The sequence below is a fragment of the Microtus oregoni genome, unplaced genomic scaffold (genome assembly GCF_018167655.1).
Source record: "Microtus oregoni isolate MIOR12 unplaced genomic scaffold, Mior012 000013F_ref0000133, whole genome shotgun sequence".
In the NCBI taxonomy this organism is placed as follows: domain Eukaryota; kingdom Metazoa; phylum Chordata; class Mammalia; order Rodentia; family Cricetidae; genus Microtus; species Microtus oregoni.
In genome coordinates, this window is record NW_024543072.1 from 9,713,696 (window position 1) to 9,737,572 (window position 23,877).

The 23,877-nt window shown below is 39.8% G+C and overlaps 1 protein-coding gene across 2 annotated transcripts in view; it reads left to right on the plus strand.

Moving 5' to 3' along the window:
* Parg (poly(ADP-ribose) glycohydrolase) overlaps nt 1–23,877 on the plus strand; it is a 105,167-nt gene that overhangs the window by 63,976 nt on the left and 17,314 nt on the right. For both annotated transcript variants that reach the window (XM_041662675.1, XM_041662676.1), the window contains 4 exons: nt 77–152; nt 4,307–4,454; nt 13,937–14,015; nt 18,020–18,128. In XM_041662675.1, the coding sequence (XP_041518609.1) occupies nt 77–152; nt 4,307–4,454; nt 13,937–14,015; nt 18,020–18,128 (412 nt within the window). The remainder of the gene's footprint in view (nt 1–76; nt 153–4,306; nt 4,455–13,936; nt 14,016–18,019; nt 18,129–23,877) is intronic.

Here is a 23,877-nt window from a genome sequence, read left to right on the forward strand (position 1 = left end):
TTGTTCATAGTCGCTCATATTTTCAGATGTATGTGTTGTGAATTACTTATCTAAGAAAATACCTTCTACTTTGTAGATGTGAAAAACCCCTGACACGATTACATGTCACTTACGAGGGTACCATAGAAGGTAATGGCCGAGGCATGCTACAGGTAGGTAAATACCAGAAGTATATGTACATAAAGATGCCTCTTGCCAGGTTTCTGACAGAAAAGGATATTTGAAAACTTGTCTCCTAAATTCGTCTAATGTAAAAAAGGATGGAAGAAACACAGAACAGATCACTTTGACAGCTGCTATTTGCCCATGTATGCTCATGTGCCTATTATAAAAGCTTTTGACAGAAAAATCCCAAGATCTGGACAACATCAGTCCTCTTGGTTCAGACACTGATTGTGAATTGACAGAGGATGAAGTTCCCGGGGCCTGATCTTGACAAGCTGTCAGCAGGCAGTTTTGTTCTTTTTCTTTAAGGGTTTGTTTTTGCCCCAAATCATGACTAGCTTGAGATGTTTTTATGCCAGCAGAAGCCTTGTTTGGGTGTAGGAGGCAGACATTTAAGACTGATGGATGAAACAGGCTTCTTCTTCCCCGTGGATAACTCTCAGAGCACATGGTGTAGCTATTTGTACTGTCTTTTCTCTGTTGAAAGCCCGTAATCCTGTCTAGTACTTAATCCTTGCTATGAAGTTGCTACTATCAATACTTTTTTCCAAAATCCGAGATAATTTTTTTCCAAACTCTGAGAATTAAGAAGCTAGACACGGTGTCACACGCTGTAATCCTAACATTTGAGAGTCGGAGGCAGAAGCTTGAGGTCAAGGACATAAGTTCCAAAGCAACTAAAGAACCTTATTTTTTCTAGAACAGTCTTTCAGGTAGGCATAGTTATAAATAAAATCTAAAAAAAAAAGCATGTTCTCTTTGCTCTTTATTTTGGGTTATGTAAGACAGCTTCTCATTTGTTTCTCAGGCTGACCTTGGACTCACTCCATTACCCAAGGTACTTTTCAGCCTTATGATCCTCTTGCCTCAGCCTGTTGAGTACCAGGGCTATAAGCATGCTCCTCATTGTCCAGTTATGTTTTGTTTTAAATCACTTTCCAGGTGGATGTGGTAGCACATCCTATAACCCCAGCATTTAGGATTGCTACAAGTTCAAAGCAGCATTTTCAGGATCTGCCTGAGATGTAGCATGGTGCGGTCGCTCTCTCTGTCTCTCTCTCTCTGTCTCTCTCTGTCTCTCTCTCTCTCTCTCTCTCTCTCACGCACGCACACGCTCACATGTCCTCACACACTTCTACCTCAAATCACATTCTTCCAATGATTCCTTGAACTTGCAAACAAAAACACTTAAAATAACTAAATTGGTAATCTATTCTTTATATTTGAAGAAAAACTGATTATCTTACATTTTTTCTCCTTAAAAAATATTTTTCAGTGTGCTTAAAATTGTTCCAAATGGATATCACTTTCTGTTGCATTTCTTCTTTTATGTGGTTCTTTCCTGCATTAAAGTCTTAAATAAAATGAGGGAGGCATAATGTACCTAAGAACTAAGCAAAGCTATTGCTAGTTAGCACCGCAGGAATGCTGACCTCTCATTACAGAACAATTCAACAAGGAATCATTTACCAACAATCAGGGTTGAGATTCTCCCCGCTTGCCTGCATTATATTATATATGAAATATGGTAAGTTAAAAGACTTCCATAAAGGCTTCTAACTCTTATTAATTGCTCTGTGTACCCATTCCACATCTCCCCAGGAGGTCAGGGAATATTGTATTGCGGTGCTCCAAAAGCTCATTATGTAGCGAACAAATTATATTATAGTGAATGGCAACAACAAAACCTCCATAAGGAGTATTATCATTTCTCTTTTTATCAGGTCATAATGCAGAAACTGAGTAGGATGAGCAAGTGCCTTTAAAGTAAGAGACTTGGCAAATGAGTGGCGAAAAGTAAATAGACATTCATGTGCTTATATTCGTGTACTGAAGCAGGTTTCCGACCTGTTAGAGAGCTCTTTATAAGTTCTTTTGTAAGAACTAGAAGCTTTGGGTTCTTTTTCTTTTTTAAGCTCTGGCTTTCACAGTGCATTTCTGTGTCCACCTTTGAAGTAATGAGTGTCGGTCTTTTTATCAAAAAGTGCACAATAATAACGTGTGGTGTGTTTCTCATAATTATTATCAAGTAGTGTATAAGTTTGATAAATCAGACCTTTTTATTTCAGTTATGTACCTGATTCCGGTAAAAAACAAGTTATGTTGCTCTCAAATCCTGTTTGTAATTCATAGAAGCATCACAGTGATAGCCACATTTCTCAAATGCTATCTATTTCATTTCTGGATTTTCCTATACTCTGCCACAGCCTTGAGGCCTATTAGTTATTCAGTAGTTATCTAGCCTACCTCATTGCTGTTAATTATGCATCCTTTAGTGTATTCTTGAAACTAAAGCTCTGCCCTGAGTTATCTTAACCCTGGTCCAAGTTGCTAAATGAGGTGTAGTAATAAGAGTGGCGGGGCTGCGTCCCCAGCACCCCGGCAGCCTGGCTAGCTTATGCTCTGAAATAATAACACACAAATTGTATTCATTTAAACACTGCTTGGCCCATTTCTATCTAGCCTCTTCTAGGCTAATTCTCACATATTAATTTAGCCCATTTCTAATCATCTGTGTTGCGCCCCTAGGTGCGCTTACCGGGAAGATTCTAGTCTATGTCCATCCTGGGTCGGAGCTTCATTACGTGCGTCTGCCTGGGAGCTGGGAGCATGGCGTCTCTCTTTCTGAGGCGTCTGCTCCCGAGAGGAGAGCTGTGGAGTCTGAGCTCACTTCCTCTTCCTCCCAGCGTTCTGTTTACTCCTCCCACCTATCTTCTAACCAATAAAATGGGCCAAGGCAGTTCCTTTATTAGCCAATGACCTTCCTCCATCAATGAGGTTCTTTCCCAGAACCTCAAGATTTGAATACAAACTTCTCTATACCCTAGACCACCTTCTCATCATCTGTAACTCCCATGTGATGTCCTCTACATTGCAGGAATAGTGGGACACTGTTTATAGTCCTTTCTAACAGTTGTTCACAAGGTTTTCCATTTTCCCTAGTCTGCCAGCCAACTCAGGATCGAATGCCGCCTCCTTTTGAAAAGCTGCATTGTCTCCTCTGTGCTCAGTTTTTACTCATTCCATTATTGAGATATGTGAGAAGTAACTATTCTGGAGTTTTAATCTCAGTAGTACTCTGGTGCACAAACCCAAATATGTATTTTTTCAATAATTTGTCAATAGTATGCTTTAGTACTTCCTAAGATCTTATGGGTAAAATAAGAATATGTTGCCCTTAATTAATTTTTGTCTTTTCACATTTTTGATGAACATAAGATTTGTATTCTTGCCTATTCATCTGTAGAATAATCTTCATAGTTTCATTTCTACTGCTTTAGAAAATAAGAACAAGTTTTGGGAGATCTTACATTTTATAATAATTAAAACTTCTTACAGTTTGTAATAAATTGTTTTTCTTGTATGTTTGGATATATATATATATATATATATATTTAACTTGTGTCAATCTGTGTAAAATAACTCTTTAGAATAATCTAAACAATCTAATTGAAGACATGATCTCTCTTTCTAAAACTGAAGTAATGCAACAGGCCACTTGAGCTCCTTTGAGAATCGTGGCTCTTCAGTCGGGAATGAAGCCCACACTCTGGAACAGAATCAGAAATGCTGATGTAGACTTACAGACTAAATTGCAAATATTAATGGAGTTAAATCTTTGTTCTTATACTAGATTTTCATTTCCTCCCTCCATTGGGTGTATTTTTAGAAATTATTGGTAGTATTCATTCAAATTGGGGGTTCGATTTGGAATAAAAATTCTATCCCTTTATTCTTCCATAGAAGCAAAACAACTCCTGAAAATAAAAGTTTGATTGTTTAAAAATCACTTAAAATACACAGAGGGAGGTTGAACAGTAGGTAGATGTAGGGAGATGATCTTGAAATCCCAGAGCAAGACTAATCTTGATTTAGGACTAGAAGGACACAGATAAGGTTTTTATTTGATATTTTATCTAAAAGCTGAATTTTCCAGGTTTCTTAGGATGTTTAGGTCCCAAAGAATAGGTGTTAGCTGTCCTGAGAAGGAAGATATGTAAGCAATTATAGCCACTCCTTAGGAAGATGGGGTTCTGGTTTTTACAGGAAATAAAAAATTTGGTCCCATTGAGTAAGTGTTTCTTTGTAACATTTGTAGGTGTTCTAGACACTGTTTTACGCATTACATTTTCTCCAATAGGTGGATTTTGCAAATCGTTTCGTTGGAGGTGGTGTAACTGGTGCAGGACTTGTACAAGAAGAAATCCGCTTTTTAATCAATCCTGAGTTGATTGTTTCACGGCTCTTCACTGAGGTGCTGGATCACAATGAGTGTCTTATTATCACAGGTCAGTGTGAGTGTGTGTGTCTGCACAATGGTCTAGAATCCCCAAAAGCTGCCCAGACAAGACGTTTCTCTTCTTTGAGCGATAGACCCAATATTTTATTTTTATTACATTTTCTTTATTTGTTGAAGAAGGGTCACTTGCTTCCTCCAGCTCATGTGGAAGTCAGAGAACAACTTGGGGTGTTGTTTCTCTCCTACAGTATGGGTTCCAGGGATTGAACTCAGGCCATCAGACTTGATGGCACCTCCATTCACTGAGCAATTTTGCTGGCCCCAGACCCAGTAGTTTAAATTTATTATTTATACTTTTTTATTATTATCTTTTTTCTTACAAATATCTTGAGTACATTTTATCCCCCATCTTTTAGTTGTTGGCATATCCAGGTGGCACCCTTCATGTGAGTGACTGAAAGAACATAGCTACAGGAAGACAAACCATTTCACCAGTTACTGGGACTTTTGGGTTTTTTTCTAAGCCTGTAAAACTGAATTTCTTTTCTGTTATTGCTTTGAGATTAGATTAGATTGTGGTTCCTTGGACGGGAGAATTTGGGTTATTGTTATTAAAGTGTCCCCTATGACTTATATCTGAAGTATATAAAACTAAAGTGTATGCAGAGAGGTGCATGATGAAGTTAAGACTGAGCTCTGGTCTTGATGTCGCACTCTTGGCCTCTGATAATTTTCAGACAACCTTCAAGAGAGATTTGATTTTCCCCTTTGTTTTTCTCGTAGGAGTCTTTGTTTTTTTAACAGTTTTATTATGATTTCTCTGGGTATGGATCTCTTTGATTTTACTTTACTTGTAATTCATTGAGCTTCTGGAATGCTTAGATCTATTTTTGCCATCAAATTTATTAACTCTTTGGCCGTCATGTCTTATGTAATGTTTGTTTGTGTTGTGCAGGTACAGCTATAAGGGGTGCATTTACATGTGTGCTCATGTGCATGTGGAAGCTAGAGGACAGCCTTGGATGTTGTCCTCAGGAGTGCTCTCTACCTCCTTTCTGACAGCCTCTCATTGATCTGCGGCTCACTCATTAGGCTAGGCTGCCTAGCCAGTAAGCCTCTGAAATCCTCTAGTCTGTCCTCCCCAGCACCAGGATGGGATTCCAGGAGCCCTTTCTAGCAATCTTTTTACCAGTTGAGCCAAACCCCAGCCCTAAGCCCTTATGTCTTAAAATATTCTTTTCTCTCCAAATATATAGATGTTGGTACACTTGGTAATATACCAGTCTTTGGACCTCTGTTCATTTTCTTCATTATTTATTTTTTCTCTTCTTCAGATTCAATTGATTTTTGGTCTAATTCATTGGTTCATTTACCAGCTGTTATCTGCTCTTAAATTCTTCTAGTGAATTTTTTATTTTTATTATTGTACTTTTCAATTCCAGAATTTCTTTTCTGCCCTCCCCATTTGTCTCTTGTGTCTTTTAAAAGAATTTTTCCATTTTTTAATTTTTTATTATAGTTTGTTTGTTTGTTTATTTATTTATTTATTGTATATGTACATGCCACAGTATGGTTTGGAGATCAGAGAACAATTTTCAGGAATCAGATATCTCTTTCCACTATGGGTTATGGGGATCAAATTCAGGTTGTCAGGTTTGATGGCCCGTGCTTTACTCACTGGCAGGCCCTAATATATCTGTGAGAATTATCATTCTCATACTTACTTTGCTTTAGTACTAAGTAAGACATAGTTCTTTTCAATTCTTTCAACATATTTAAGATATGTTTGCATTTTTCTACTAAGTCCAGCATCGGTTTACTGGTTTCCTGTTGACTACTTATTCCCAGGTATGGGGCACACTTGTCTCATTCTTTACACAGGTCCATGGTCCTGTTGTAGTTGATAATGAGATCTGAATATTTTAAATAATATGGCAACCCTAGAAACTGTATTCCCCAATCAGAATTATTGTTATTAGCTTGGATTGCTCACTTCCTTTCCTGAACAAATTCTGTGGAATCTGTACTGTTTCTGGAGTGTCACCACAGAGGTTTCTGTTCAGTTTTTTAGTGGTTAGTTGATGAGTGCACAGATTCCTTAGATGAGTGGAGTCAGTGGGCTCCTACTTTTCTGAATGCTCTGTGTGCATTGCTGGCACCATCAGCCTTCCTAGGTCCTCGATGACTGCTTAACCATACCTTGCCACTTCCATAAAGCTTCAAGCTTGGGCAGTAGGGAAAGCTCAGGTTTTTCCTGGGCATTTGTAGCACATAGTGTTCTGCACTCCCAGGAATGTGCTAGAATTTTCCTAAGCTCCTTGTTGACATCTTGTTGTCAGCTTTTCTTGGATGCTTGCCCCATATGGTGACCACCACCTTAGGCAGTCTCCATGGTAAGCAGGCAGGGACATGTGCTGATCTCGTACAACTCTTGGACACTAGGCTTCTCACACTGGACAAGCTCCAGGTTTGTAAAGTCAAGACAGCCTTCTGTGTGAGGTCTCCCCAGGGGAAAGGTCTAATGACTGTTCTCGGGAAGTCGCGCTTCGGAAGAGCTTCTCAGCACTCTTGTTTCTGCTCTAGCGGCTACCGGGCTGCTGCTTTCCATAGTAGTTAAGGTTTTAAAGTTATCTTGCTGCTTGGGAGAATGGCTTCATGTTGTTTAGACATTCTTACCCACATGATCTCATGGTTTGGTAAGGTAAAGCAACCAACAAAATTTATGTAGCTTATTGCCAAATTAAAATTAGAATCGCAGCAAAGGAATTTATTTCTCTTAGACAGATCCTTAGTTTGTGACTTTTCAGTTAATAACATGAAGAATTTCTATAATTCTGAAGTTGTTTCCAAAATTGTATTGAACTGGAAAGATACACCCTTTGTTCTCAGCTTGTCAGCTCCCGTAGTGCTTGACTGTCTGTAGCTGCTGATCATCGTGTAGGTACGTAAGATGCATGAAGGTGAGGAAGTTACCGCAGGGGGAGGTGAGAGTCACAGATTACAGAACTGAAAAGTGGGGAAGGACTGGTGAATCCCCACTGTTAAACCATTTGAACACTTGTACTGTGCTCTTTACATGAACTCTGGAAGTCCTGGCTGTTACTGTTTCCATTGTGTATAGCAATGACAAATTTTAAATATTTTTAGTATTGAGAGGATTTGAACTGAAGACTAGCAACGAAATATCCCATCAATTTTCAAAAAGGATTTTTATCTTTAAAAAACATAGGTTAATAAACCTTGGTAAAATGCTGAGCATTTAAATCCAAAGCTAGTTCTTTTTTTATTTCCTTTAATTCTCTTATGAAAAGAATCTTATCTGCTATTGATTTTATAGTAAATAAGGGACATCACTTTCTCTGGAAATATTAGAAGGAAAACATTAGTATGTGTCTCTGTCTCTCTCCCTCTTGGCTCCATCACTCTCCCCTGAAGATAGCTTGTCTCCTGAAAAAGAATCCTTCTGGGATTGTCCATGATCTGACTTAGCTGCAGCAATTGGAAAGGGAGTGGAAAATAGCAGATCTGTGGCTGTCTTCAGATTGGTGATGACCTCAAGCTAAGGACACTTGGGGTGACTTTTAACTCAGCATTTTCCCCCACATGCACTTAACTTTATTACAGTGCTTCCTAATTAATATCTGTGATGTGATGTTCCCTTAATGGAAATGACCATTTCATCATCTATTTTGTATCTGGATTTCTGCCATCCCCCTTCTTAGGAGACTCTTAACCATGCACTGCAATTTATCTGCCTGATCAATTCCATTCCTTCAGTGATGCAGCTAAGCTCAGTGACCTAATGACTGTGACTGTGCTGCCTGAATCTGTAGAAGAGTTTTGAGAAATTGGAAATAAATTAAATTTGTCATCAGTGTGGGGCATCTGGTTGCTATCAGACTTTTAAGTGAATATGAAACAAGTCATACAAACAGGCAAATACTTTTATTCAGTGTTATTTCCGTTTGCTGTGATTCACCCATAGTAGCTGAGACCTTTTGGTAAGTGTAAATGGAGTGAAGGAATTAAATATCTTCCAGATAGCTTCAGTAGCAAGTGTTGGGGCTCTACAGTGTTCTCTTCTTGCTTCTGTTTGGTGAGCATGTACTGCAGATGCCTACACATGCCTACAGATGAAACTTCATGAGTAGAATAGTAATTTACATGGGACCCTCCTAGAGGTGAATCAGTGAGCATAAGACCCTCCTAACAGTGAATTCAGACCTTCAGGAGTGTCTACACGGGTGTCTACTCAGTCAGCATAACAGTGAATTCAGACCTTCAGGAGTGTCTACACGGGTGTCTACTCAGTCAGCAGAAGTGCTAAGACTAACCAAAAGTAAACCATGGTTAAGAATTCTCTGCCATCTTGGTGAGATAGAAAGTACAGGCACCATCCCTACATAAACAGCCCATTGCTAATGCCTCTAGACTGTTGAGAGAGATCTGAGTTCATTTGGAGTTTTCCAGAGTGTTTAGAAATCAAATGTTTTTATGCTGCTTATCTTTACAAAATATTTCCTAGCCGTGAATACTGAAGACAAGAGCGTCGCATCTACTCCATAGTTGCTTCTGTATGAGTGATGATAAATGGAGTAGGGTGTATGACGTTCCTGTGAACTGCCTATCCCAGGGCACAACCCACAGCCAAGTAGAATTTGTTAATTTATTAATATTTTCCCCAGCTCACTATAAACGTCTATTAATAGTAAGAGAAACTAGATATATTTCTTACTAAGTCTAAAGCTCATAATACTGCCATGAACTCTTGAAAGGTTTTTCCTCCAGTGAAGGTCTGCCTCGCCTGAATTGTTACAGACCATCTGACTAACTCATGGCTTGTCCCACCGTTCCCTTTTACATTTCCATCACTGCTCATTAATAAGTTTGAATTAGAAATACATTAAAAGCATTCATTTTTCAAAAGACAGTGATTTATCACTTGTCTACCTAGAAAACCTAAGGTTTAATTTGCTTAGAGCGGAAGGAAGCATTTATTTCCGCATTGCAAAGGAGCTATATCTGCCCTCTGCCTCTGTGAAAAGAAGGCTGGCAGTGTCCTCACTGGGGCAGAAACATACAATTGCTATTTTATAGTCTTCAACCATTTCAGTTTTAAAAGACAAAGCAGGTATTTGCATTAAATTAAGAGATCAAAGTAGGCAAGGGTGGTTGTTGTTTGTTTGTTGTTGTTGTTTTTAAACAGGAAAAGTGAGACTTGTCTACTGCTAGGCAGAAAACAGAAAACAAGAGTGTTCCTGGCTAGCTCTCAGTTCCCTTTAGACAGTAGACTAGACAGTGTTATTGCTAATGCTTTGTTTCCTCTAGTGCTTTGCAAAGTTAAGTTCATTGACATGGTTTTGAAGGAGTTTTAATTTGGCTTACTTGGTTTTCTAAGTGATCCCATGAGGTAAAACAATAAGCAACTATTAATAACCTAGAGTTTCAGATGATGCTGGTTGGTCAAGGTCATATGACCAGTGAAGCTTCTCTTGTGGTCCCGTGTTTCCTAATGTCAGTGTGGTGCTTTTTCACCACAGAGTGCTCTTTGAAGATCTGCTTTCCTTTCCTGAGACATGGTCTTACAGTGTCATCTAGGCAGCACTCAGTCCCAGCCCTGCCTCTGTCTCCTGAGCCACTGTGCCTGGCTGCAGATGTGAGTCTGAGAGTCCATTATGTAGTCCGTGCAGCCTGTTGTGACTTCAGTCAATACTGCACTTTCTGTTTTACTTGTTAGGCTTGCACGTGTGGCTGTTGTACACACGAGAACATCCAGCTGTACCACAGTCTAGGAAGGCTCTTCATAAGAAATAGCAAGACCATTAGAGTTGTTTTCTTGGTTTTCAGCATAAAAAATTCAAAATTTATGGCAATTAAGATAAAAATTACTTTAAAATTATTTTAAGAGGCAGTGTGCTAAACAATAAGTTGGAAATTGTAGTATTTAACCTTTATTATGGGAAACTATATATTGTATACCCAAAATAGAGTACTTTTCATAATGCTGGTAAATATAAATGTAAATATATAAATATATATTGACATGCATATAATGTATTTGGAAGAAACAAAATTTATGATTTTATAACTCAGGCTCTCCTTGAATTCATGATCCTTGTGCCTTAGATTCCTGAGTTAGGATTACAGGTGCGTGTCACCATACCAGCTTCCCATAGTCTTTGTCAAGATTTACCAGCTTACCTTTTTTCTTCTCCCTTTCCTTTCCCTCTAATATTTAAGAGTGTGTTAGAGACATTGGTCCCTTTTACTCCTAAGTATTTCATCATATATTTCCTCAGTACTAGAGAATCCACCTACCTAAACTTGTCGTGGTTCTGGGTGTGCACTGGCTCTGCTTTATACTAAGTAGCATCCACCGCTCTGTGTGAGCCCCACTGGCTGTGCATTTTCTTGATAATTTACTTTTGGACTGTTTAGTCTTTGGGACCTCCCTCCTTTTTTCTTGTTTGTTTGTTTTCAGAAAGAGTCTCAATCTGTAGTCTAAGTAGCCCATCCTTGTGCTCTTCCAGCTTCCGTATGAGACACAGTAACAGGCTAAGTTACAATGGGTGTATGTTAGCTTGGCTCAGCCACAGCCCCCATGTATGCAGTCAAACACTGAATTCATGTGTTGCTGTGAAGATAATTTGTGGCTGTGATTAAAAGTCCATAGTAGTTAACACTTAAGAAGGGAGATTATTTGCCTTAATCTGTGAGGGTTTGGTTCAGTCAGTTAAAAGGCAGTCTTTCCAGAAGGAATCCTTCTGTGGACAGCTGCTGCTGCCCATGTCTAAAGAGTCCCAGCCTGCTTATTAAACCTGCTTATTCATTCCACAGTCATGTGAACCTAGTCCTTATGGTAATCTATTCATATAGGGGTCTCATTCCTTCTGGCCCTGTGGTTGATCTGTGACTGATAGGCAACTATCATGAGTAAAACTGCTATGAGCATTCTTCTGAGCAATTTTTTCTTAAGATGAATTCATTTTTATTTGATGTGTTTGAGTGTTTCACCTAAATCTATGTCTGTCCATTTGTATGCCTGCTGCCTGTCAAGGCCAGGAAAGGGCACTGGTGCCCTAGAACTGGAGTTACAGATGGTTGTGAGATGCTAGGTGGGTGTTACAAATTGAATCTGAGTCTTCTAGACGAACAGCCAATGCTCTTAACCGTTGAGCCATCTCTCTGGCCCCTCTGTACAGTTTTTATTGGTACACTGTTTTTTGTTTTCTATTAGATAAATACCTACAAATGACATTTCCAGATCAAACTGTTCATGTTTAATTTTATAAGAAATTGCCAAACTATTTTTCAAAATTATTGTGCCATATTGTTTCACCAGAAGTATATGAGACATCTATTTATTCTATTTCCTTGTCAGCCCTTAGTGTGGCCTTGTTGTTGTTTAAGACAGGGCCTCGCCATGTAACTCTGGGTGACCTGAAACTTATAAAGATCCACCTGCATGGGCCTTCCAAGTACAGAGATTAAAAATAATGTTCACCACACCTAGCCCTTATTGTGGCCACTTTTATTTTAGCCATACATGGAGATTTATTACAGTATCTCACTGTGGTTTTAGTGTGATCGCGAATGACCGATAATGTTAAACATTGTTTCATAATTGTTAGCCAACTGTGTACTTCCGATATGAGATGTGTGTTCATGATTTCTGTCCATTTTTGTAAATTAAGTTGTGTGGGGTTTTTTTTAACTTATTTTGTGTCATTTTGCTGAACTAGGGTCTAAACATGGGGCTTACAAATGCTGGAAAGGGCTCGGTCACTAAACTCTAGTTCCTTAGCTCCTGCTTATTTTTGTTGTTGAGACCTCATCACCTGTTCTGAATACAGGTCCTTTGTGAGACACTTGTCACGTGGGTGCCTTTCCCGTACATCTGGTTTTCCTGACACTGACTGTTGAATGTTGGTCCCGTGTAGCTTTTGTTTCATTTGTAAGTTTTGTGGTCACTGCATTTCCTTTATCCAGTTAAAGAAATCTTTGGCTAAATGCAGTAAAGCATTTGTATAAGTTTGTTTTTGAGATAGGGTCTCATGATGCCCAGCTTGAACTCCTGATGTCCCAGCCCCCACCGTTCATGCTGAGGTTAGGGTGTCTCCTGTTTTCTCTGGGAATTTTATAGTTTTATGTTTATGTCGCTCCTCTGTCTCAAATGTGTATTCATAACATGAGGTAGCAGTCTGGGTCTATATTTTTATATGAATATCTACATGTTCCAACAGTATTAGTTTCCTGGATGCTTTATTATAGCTTCCTTTACTGACAGTCAGGTATCCTATAGCCTCTATTTTGTTTCATAGTTTTTTTCCACATCTATTTTTAGGCCAAAATCTAGAAACTGTTGAATTCAGATAGTTGAACACTTTAGATTTTGTTTTTTGTTTCTTTTGTTTTATTTTGTTCTTCATTTTCTTCTTTGATGACCATGAAGTCATGGCACAACCACACCCAGTTTAATTAGTGTTTTTTAAACATGTGCTGCTTTACCTGTAGCCCCAGCTACTTAGAGGCTGTTGTGTAAGACTCACTTGACCTCTCCCCCCCCCCCCGAGTTTAATTTCAGTCTGGGCAATATAACAATACCCTGAGTCAGGAAGTGGGTGTGGGGGATGTGGATGGAAGAAAAGGTTGTTTGGAGATGGATATATAGATCAAGAATTAACCTTGTGATAATATTGAATTTTCTACTTCAAAGGAATGTTCTATTTCTCTATCTGTTTGGGTCTTTTTTTTCTCTTTAGTATTCTACATCTGTTACTTAGTTTACTCAGGGATAATTTGTGGGTTTTTTGTCACTGTTTAATGGATGTTTGGTGTTTTGTCTTCTCATTATGTACTGCAGGTGTATAGAGAGAGACATCTTTGATTTAACTCCTAGTTATGAGTTTTTCCTACTTTCTTCCCACTCTCAGCAATTCCTTGGGATTTGCTGTATAAACAATGATGACATTTGCAAGACAGTTTTACATTTTACTTTATCTTTGTGTTATTTTGTGTTGGGGTCAAACCCAGGGCCCCGTTCATGATCTACCATGGACCTACTTCCGCAACCCTGCTTATATGTTTTCCACTATTTATTTCTTTATATATATATTGTTTTTCGAGACAGGGTTTCTCTGTGGTTTTGGAGCCTGTCCTGGAACTAGCTCTGTAGACCAGGCTGGTCTCGAACTCACAGAAATCCGCCTGCCTCTGCCTCCCAAGTGCTGGGATTAAAGGCGTGCGCCACCACCACCTGGCCACTATTTATTTCTTTTCTTGTGTTTATTGCTCTGGTGACAGCAGGGGTGGTGGGCTCATGGCCTGGCTTATCTTTTGGGCACAGTGCTAAATAGAAAGAAGAACAGAGCTCTCCAGTCTGGTCTAGGTAGCAAGTCCGGGACAGCCAGGGCTGTGTAGAGACCCTGTCTCAAGATACCAAAAAGAAAAAGGGAAGAAAGGAACAGTACTCTCACCTTATTGAGCACCTTTGGTAGAATGCTCTCACCATTAATAGACTATTTGTTGCAGGTACTGAACAGTACAGTGAATATACAGGCTATGCTGAAACTTACCGTTGGGCCCGGAGTCATGAAGATGGGAGTGAAAAGTGAGTGTTTCTGATTTTAGTGTTGTGTGACTGAAACTGAAGGAGGGTGTGTGACTCTGGTACACTCTGCGCTTTCCAGAAATTTATTATTTTTTTCATTTTAAATACTTTTCATACAGTATATTTTGATCATATGTTTTCTCCTTTTACCTACCCAACTTCTTGTTTAGGTGCGCTCTCTCTCTCTTCATAAAGCCCGCAAAAACCCATGAAATCCACTCTGTTTGTCGGCTACTACTGCGCATAGGCCATAGGTAGTGTAGCTGATAGAGCAGTAAAACTCCATCAAAGAAAACTGATTTTCCCATTCTCAGCAGGCATCAGTTGCAAAGAGTTCTTGATGAGGGTTAGGACTTTGTGTCCACCTCCCCTTCTCACTGCTGGGATTTTGTCTGATTTGACTTTGTAGTCTTATATATTATGACAATCTCTGTGAGTTCATATGTTTATCAATCCTTTTGTCTCTGGGAAACAGTTCCCTTGAAGTCATTCATCAGTTCTGGCTCCTTTTCTATATAGATCCCTGAGATTTGAGAGGGGTTTGATGAAGACATCCCATTTGGGATTGCAGGTTGTCCAGTTGGGGGTTTCCTATGTTAATACCATGCACTGAAAGGAGCGGCTTCTCTGATAAGGTTTAAGCAAAGCACTGGCCTACGGTTCTAGTAATGTGTCATTAGGAGTAATTTTATTGTTCTGTTCCTTTAGCAGAATAATAATAGTAGATTTTCCCCGAGACCTGTGACATAATCTGGTCTCAGGTTCTTGGCCACTTTAGTGGTGTCGTGTCAACTATAGGTTCCATTTCATGGAGTGGGCCTTAAATCCAGTCAGAAAGTGATTGGTTGATCTTGTAACGTTTCTGCCACTGCTGTACCAATATATATCTTGCAGGCAGCTTGCTGTTGTAGGTTTTGTAGCCGGGCAATATTGATGATTATTTTTCTCCTCCGATAGTGTGCAGAGCACCTTCCGGCACCATGATCACTTGTCAGTAAGGGTGAATCTCCTAGTTGGACACCAGCTTGATTTCTCTGTGATTGATGACATAAGTAAATGTTGTCCTCAGCAACAGCCTGTATGTTTGTGGGGAGTCTGTGGGACCCTTTAGCCAACAACTCAACAACCTCTAACCCATACCTGGCACTGGAGGTTTTACTTGGTGGCATAAGATGTCTAGGTGAGGAGGCATTGTCTCCCCCATAATGTGGTGACTTCATTTAAATTATTTTTAAATTTAGCATCACAGATTTTTTTTTTTTGGAAGGCAAAACACTATTGTCATGTCGCAGACATCAAAAAGAAGAATAAAAATTCAAGTTTGAGGCAAAAACCATCAGGGCATAATTCTGCAGTTCTTTTTCTCTAAGCATAGAGGTTAACTTCCAAGCCCAAACTTAGAATGATTTGTAATTGGAGTGTGAGCCTTTGACTATCACTCAGCTGTCCTTAAATGTTCCATGTTATCAGATACATGGGGGAATGTATGTTGAGACAATTTGCCTAATGCCACATACTACTTGACAGCAAAGTCTGCAGTAAATATTGCTGCTGCTGTTCCCTTTCTTCTTGAAATAGACTTCATATGTTAGCATCTTTGCTTACTCACTAAATGATATAGAAACTTTACTATGCCAGCTGGGGAGGAAGATCACTTTGTGTCCCCCCTTTTTTTTTCACTGACTTTTTATTATTTATTTTTATTATTAAAAATTTCTGCCTCCTCCCCACCTCCCATTTCCCGCCCACTTCCCCCCACTTCCCTCCCCCTCCCTCTCCAGTCGAAAGAGCAGTCAGAGTTCCCTGCCTGTGGGAAGTCCAAGGTCCTTCCCCCCTCCATCCAGGTCCAGGATGGTGTGCATCTAAACAGACTAGGTTCCCTCAAAGCCAGTACATGCAGTAGGATCAAAACCCAGTGCCCAAGGTCCCAATGAGGAGCAGAAGGAGGGAGAACATGAGCAAAGAAGTTGGGACCACGAGGGGTGCACCCACCCACTGAGACAGTGGAGCTGATCTATTGAGAGCTCACCAAGGCCAACTGGACTGTGACTGAAAAAGCATGGGATAAAACTGGACTCTCTGAGCATGGCGAACAATGAGGGCTGATGAGAAGCCAAGGACAATGGCACGGGGTTTTGAACCTATGTAATGTGCTGGCTTTGTGGGAGCCTAGCCAGTTTGGATGTTCACCTTCCTAGGAATGGACAGAGAGGGGAGGACCTAGGACTTACCACAGGGCAGGGAACCCTGACTGCTCTTTGGACTGGAGAGGGAGGGGGAGAGGAGTGGGGGGAGGGGGAGAAGGGTGGGAGGAGGGGGAGGGAAATGGGAGGCTGGGAGGAGGTGGAAACTTGTTTTTTTTTTTCCTCCTTTTCTCAATAAAAAAAAAATGAAAAAAAAAAAACCCAGTGCCATTGTCCGCCACGTTCAGAGAGTCCAGTTTGATCCCATGGCTTTTTCAGTTCCAGTCGAGCTGGCCTTGGTGAGCTCCCATTAGATCAGCCCCACTGTCTCAGTGGGTGGATGCACCCCTCGCAGTCCTGACTTCCTTGCTCATCTTCTCCCTCCTTCAGCTCCTCATTTGGGCCTTGGGAGCTCAGTCTAGCACTCCAATGTGGGTCTCTGTCTCTCTCTCCATCTATTGCCAGATGAAGCTTCTATGGTGATATGCAGGATATTCATCAGTATGGCTATAGGAAAGGGCCATTTCAGGCTCCCTTTCCTCAGCTGCCCAAGGAACTAGCTGGGGATATCTCCATGGATACCTGGGAACCCGTCTAGAGTCAAGTCTCTTGCCAACCCTAAAATGGCTCCCTTAATTAAGATATCTTCTTCCCTGCTCCCATTCTGGCAAAAGGAGGTACCTGTATCTATGTCACAGTCCTACTGTCAAGTCCAGGCTGTAGTTTCTTTTTATTTTATAAAATATGTTCTTGTTTGGGTTCTCTGGTGTGGTAAAAAGGGGCTTATTTAGTTGGCTCACAGTTTATAGTTCATCATCAAGGGAAGCAAAGGGAAACTTGAGACAGGAACCTAGAGGCAGGAGCTAAAGTAGCTAAAAGACCATGGAGCAATCCTGCTTACTGTCTTGTTAGCAATCCTTCTTACTGTCTTGTTCTACTACCTTCCTTACATGACTCAGGACCACCTACCCAGAAATGACACTGCCCACAGTGTCCTTGCTACGTCCTTGTATATCAGTTAGCAATTAAGAAAATGGCCCACAGATGTGCCCACCAGCCAGTCCAGTGGGGTACGTTCCCTCTTCCCACGTGTATTACGTTGACAGCTGAAGCTAACTATGCCTCATATACCTGTGGTAAAACAGTTTTCTGTGTGATCTCCATAATTACCCACAGACTAGCTTTGAGGTTTCCTATCTTTAGTATAAAAACCTGCTTGGCTACCAATATGATCAGTTTTCAATTTTCTGTGTTTCCAAACTCAGCACCTCAGGTAGGCCTTCATTTCTGTGGGCAGTGTATCTTGTCTGCTTCTGTGAGTTTTTACAGAGAGTTTTTGTAGCTGACAGTTGCAAAGTAGGTATGAGTACATATTTTTATGACACTTGACTTCTCAGGATTATTTCTTGTGCAGTATGGGGTAATCACACCAGTGATTTAGTACAGATCTCTGGAAACAAAAGCAGAGTAAATACTATGTCTGTGGTATTAGGGGAAAACAAAGACCAATATTCTTTTGTTTTCTCCCAAATCCTTTAACCTCTGAGGCTCACTGTAAATGATGTACTTGTTTACAATATGTCACCTCATGTTGTCTCTTGATTTTTCATTTTGCTGCACAACAGTCTGCAATATGCATACCTCTGAATCTAAAACTATAATGATTTCCTGCCCTCCTGCTTTGCTGGGACCTGTGATTATGGTTTGTTTGTTTTTAATACCATAACACTGCCAAAATGTCAACAGCATGACTCCTACAGGGATCTTATTTGAAGGATTCTACCTGTTCCTTACCTCCCTTCCCTTTCTGTCCCTTCACAGGGACGACTGGCAGCGACGCTGCACAGAGATCGTTGCCATTGATGCTCTTCACTTCCGACGCTACCTCGATCAGTTTGTGCCTGAGAAAATGAGACGTGAGCTTAACAAGGCCAGTAACCTTATTTCTGAGTTCATCTGGCAGCTGTCATCTATTTACTGCCATTTTATTAATGCTGAAATTAATGCTTTCTGGTAATTCTTACAGTGTCAGTGCATCTGCTCTTAGTTCCTCTGATTTAATAGTTCTGTCAGCTTGTACAAGATGTACTTTCCATTTTGTAATTGTTTGATTACTGGCCAGTGTTGCCAGATAGACTGTTGCTTAGTGTTAAACCCCACACACATGGATTTATCTCCTCAGGTACTTTTAATGGCTTCAGAACATTATCATTGTAAAATATATAGAAAGGAATAAGCTGTTATTATGTTTTGGTATTTTTGTTTTGTTTTGCATCAGTCACGTGACTTTTTCTCTATAAGGTGCACAGATATCAGGATTAAAGCATATTTTAAAACCTCACAAATTGTGTTCCTATCTTGAACAGTAAACATGTTATTTATTGGTTTAGTAATCTGATATATTTATGATGAAAACTGTGATAGTCTATAATGTATAGTTCTGCCTAATCATTTTTTTTCTTTTGTTATCTCAGAAATAAAAAGTGAGCTATACCTCGTTTGTTCAAATCTTCACTACTGTGTGCTATAATGAATATATTCCCTCATGAAATAGAGTGCTGATTCTATTCTGTGCATTTGGAGCCTAAGAAAAACAGCTAAGATGTTCTTTAGTTCCTCAAATTACTCTCATAGCTAAGGAAATTAACTCTGTTCTGCAGACCCTTCTTTATTCCTGCCAGTGTAGGATTTTGGTTAATGTGTTATTTATTATGGTAACAGGTTTTGTGGTTTAGCCTGGCTACCTCTGCATAAACCTTACAAGGAAACTCAACAGTGAAGTCAGCCTGGGTAGAGACAAGCCACCACGGTTTTCCAGTCCTTAAAGCTTAGTAAGCATTTAAAATAGAATTTGATATTATTTCCTGGGCCATTTGAACAGCTAATTTATTGGTACAGTTGTTTTCTAATGTACAACTTATTAGGTTGTTTGAATATTTAATGGGTGACGTGGGAGAGTCTTTTGTTTTGTGTTACTTTCATTAGTTAATAAAGAAACTGCCTTGGCCTTTAATAGGGCAGAAAATTAGGTAGGTGGAGTAAACAGAACAGAATGCTGGGAGAAAAGCTGGGTCAGGCAGTCGCTATGACTCTCGGAGACAAATGCAGGTTAAGAATATACACAGATTACTAAATATGGGTTAAAGCAAGATGAGAGAGTTAGCCAGTAAGAGGCTAGAGCTAATGGGCCAAGTAGTGTTTAAAAGAATACAGTTTCCGAGTAATTATTTTGGGTAAAGCTAGCCGGGTGGTGGGACACAGCCCGCTGCTCCATCTACAAATGGGTTTTTGGGTTTGGGGTTTTTTTTTTTGTTGTTGTTGTTGTTGTTGATTGTTTGTTTGGTTTTTGGTTTTTTGAGACAGGGTTTGGAGCCTGTCTTGTCCTGTCCTGGAACTAGCTCTTGTAGACCAGGCTGGCCTCAAACTCATAGAAATCCACCTGCCTCTGCCTCCCAAGTGCTGGTATTAAAAGTGTGCGCCATCACCACCCGGCTGTTTAGTGTTCTTAAATAAATCTCATAAAGTGTTTCAATAATATGTTGCCAGCTGAGTTGAACCTGTCTAGCAGATGTCAATTTTGACATTTATTTAAAATAGGTCTCCTGAGTACAGCTGTGAAGAAAGCCCATTCTTCTGTGTGCTAACAGTTCTCTGCTTTCCTGACACTGCCGGTCAGGCTGGCACTGAGGAGTCTATTTCATAGGTAGTTGTGTACATTTTAAATGCACTGGGCTAGTATGGAGCTTAATGGTATAGTACTTGCCTAGCATGTGTGAGGCCCTGGATTACATTCTGATACTCCAAAACAAAGAACAAACAAACAACAACAACAAAGATAACTTGTTTTTACTGTTCTAAATTTTGACTTTGAAGCAATTGCCTTCCAGTCTAAGATGTTTTATGATAGAGGTTTAATATCATTCTGAAGCTTAATATCAGTTACAGTTGTTTGGTCAATGGCTTGGGCTTCTTACTGGCTAGCTCTCTCTTTTAAATTAACCCATTTCTACTAATCTGTGTATCACCACGTGGTTGTGGCTTACTGGTGATGCTCTGGTATCTCACTTTCCCGGTAGCTATATGGTGTCTCCTTTACTCCACCTTCCTTCTCTCCCTATCTTTGTTTGGATTTCCTGCTTAGCTATATTCTGCCTGGCCATTGGCTGAAACAGCTTTATTCATCAACCAATAAGAGAAATGCATAGTCACAGCATACAGAAGGACATCCTACATCAGAGAACTGCTTCTATAGACTATAGAGTGCTTATAAGATACACTCTATATACAAAGAATGAATCTTGAAATAACCTTGTAACAGGGGAGTTATGTTTCATTCAGGTCAGTTGTGACTGGCACACTGCCTGCCTTATGGAAGTATTTCAGAAAGAATTTTTCAGATGACTGTAATAATTAAGCATAAATTAAATATCTTAGAAATTATATGTTTTCTCAGAACATTACAAATTGACCACTTTCTAGATATTTTTAAATACTAAGTTAATCCTAGTTATCCAGTGCCAGGTAGAGCAGAGAAGACAGCTGATAAACAGATGTGCTGTCTTTGTTAAATACAGTGACCCAGTTTTGTATTTGTTTTCCACCTGCAAATATTTATGTCAATATGCAGTTAAGTCTCACTTTTGACTTACAAAAAGATTCTTTTCAGTCAACTGCAATTGTTTTTCGATTAATATAACCAAGAGCAGTAAAGGTAATGAAGCGATTCTTTACTGTGTACTAGGCATTCCACTTAGCACTTTCCATGAGTCAGAGTTCTTTCCTCCTCTTGAGATGTATTGCTGTGCCACACAGGAGTTCTTGAACTCCCAGGCTCAAGTGGCCTTCCATCTTACTAGACATACAAGACCGCATGGTCTGCTTTAATCCCAACCACTGCAAAAGACAAGTGATGCTGTTCTCACCTCTAGTTAGAGATAGACGGAGCCCTGGGACATGAGTAACTTGCTCCATGCCCAGAGCTGGCCAGTGACTGAGCCAGGGTTTAAATCTTTGTTCTTCTGACTTCTGCTTACTTTTGTTTTTTCTCTTTTCTCTCTTCCCCTCCCCTCCTTTGCCTTTCCTACTTCCTTTCTTTTCCTTTGTCTCGTGGTGCTAAGGAGATCACACGGCCTTGCATGTGCTGGGCAGGTATCCTACCACTGACCTAGATCTCAAGCCTTCAGATCCGCCTGCCTCTACCCCTCGAGTGCTAGGAGTAAAGGCGTGCTCCACCACCATCCGGCTGTATTTCCTTTTTATTGTTGATGCTTGTGTCAAAATTCATAAAATGTAGATCTTTCCCACAAAAAAAAATAGTTAGCAGGTCTGATGCTCTAGACTGTCCACCTTATTCTAAGTCTTCATGACTTAGAATCTTCTCTGCCTTGCTGTCCTACAGTTATGTGCCATGATACCCCTTTCTGTTCTCAGAAACTTGGACTGCGTCGGTGTACTCAGTGGATCTTCCCAGTGTTCCTTTCCATCTGATTTACTTTTAAAGGAAATGTAAGATCATCTTCTAACATATTTATTAAATTACCACACAACAAGAAAAATACTGCAGATTTAATACAGCTGATCGACTTGTAAACTAATGTCGAGAAAGCACCTGGTTCAGGGCCTGTCATGTGGGAGCCAATTGAAAAATGTGTGTTCCTTTTTCTTCCCCCTTTTGAGACAGGGTTTTATTATAGTGCAGACTGGCCTGAGTGTTGAGATTACAGGCTTGTGTCACCATACCTGAGTTAGATGTATGTTCTTTTACTACTTATTATAGTCACAAAATTTGTCATTTCAACAAAATTGTTTCTCTCGCTGAAAAAGAGAAAAGCAACAAATAATTTTGTTAAATGTCATTGTCATCATATTTAAAAGAAATATTGTTATATTTTTATTTATTTATTTTATATGTGTGGTAGGACATGTATTGCCACAGTGTCCACAGTGTATTTGCAGAGGTTATAGGACAGCTTACAAGAGTCACTCCTCTCTTCCTGTTATATAGATTCTGGGGACTGACCTCACATTGTCAGGCTTGGTAGCAAGTACCTTTACCCATTGAGCCATCTCACCAGCCCAACATTTTAATCTGAAAAACTAATACAGGGACCAGAAAGTGGCTTGCAACATGAAGCCTGAGTTTAGATCACCAGTACAAACATAAGACCTTTATAAAAATTGACATGTGCCTGTAACCCTAGTGATGGGGAGACAGAGACTTGGATTCCTGGTGCTCAGCCATCTAGCTAAAACAGCAAGCTCTACAGTTAGTTAACACCTTGTCTCAAAAAATAGGATGTACCAATAGAGGAATTCACCTAGCAGCACCTCAGGCGGCCACACACACACTCTCACACATACACACTCATAAAAAAAGAAAGAAAGAAAAGAAAAGAAGCTGTGGGCTTTCTAAAATTAAATTCTGTTCCTCATTGATCATACTTATATTTTAAACAGACTTACGAATTTTGACACAAGCATCAACAATCACATGAAAGGGAAGTACAGCCGGGTGGTGGTGGCGCACGCCTTTGATACCAGCACAGAGGCAGGCAGATTTCTGTGAGTTCAAGACCAGCCTGTCTACAAGAGCTAGTTCTAGGACAGGCTCCAAAACCACAGAGAAACCCTGTCTCGAAAAACCAAAAAAAGGGGCGGGGGTTAAAGTTGGAGGAAATAATGTGTTATATTTCGTTATGTTTTGTGAACTTATGTTTAGAACAAACATATTAGATCACAGTAGTGTTAATTTGCACAAATCTTTTGCATCCGTTATGGAAGATAGGATGGGAGAGTAGTGCATCTTCTAATCAAGCATCAAAGTCTGCAACCAGAATGCAGTGTGTCCGTCCTACCTCTAGCATCCCGTTTGCCACTAGGTGTTGTTGAGCAGATGATCCCTGAAATAGAAACCTCTAGATTAGGGCACCCGCGCAGGCTCCACCTGTCCTGTTAGACCTACATCAGGACCCGCAAGAAGAGCTGCTCTGTGAAAAACAGGAATCAATCTCACTTTGTCCAGATGATACTGGGAAGGTATTTTTAATTCTGGAAGAGATCAGCTGGTTGACATTTTAGACACTGATGATGGAAAGATTTGTGACTCCAGCTTGTAAAAATGTCAGATATCTCTGCAAGGGAAGAATGAGATGCCAATGAGATGTTGTATGTGTCCTCATAGACTTGTTTAGATGAGGTTACACTATGAATACATTTCCTGGAGCCTTCTGGGATAGAAGTTGATTGCCACTGTTTCCTATTTTATTGATTCTTGTTGGGATCCATATTCAGAGTGGGATTATTACTAAATCAAAGCTTTCTAACAAAACCAATCAGTACTTTCTGCTGATATTTCTAAGAAGTTTAGTATCTGATCATTGATAATCTCAAAGTCTATGTTACATTCTTTTTTTTAAGTCTTAGTTTGAAATGTATCATATCTAGAGAGCTTTCCTTTAGCTTTCTTAGTACATAGAACCAAAAAACCACGAAGATATCTGATCCATTTTTTTATTATTTTACAAATAAGAAAACTGAACTCAACTGACTTCTTTCATTTTATATTCATTTAAAAATACGAGAAACTGGACTGGTCTTGACAGACACTGGCCACCAGTTCCAGTGGCCTGAGTTAGAGCCCTAGAGTCCACATGGTAGAATGAGGGAACTGATTTTCCCCA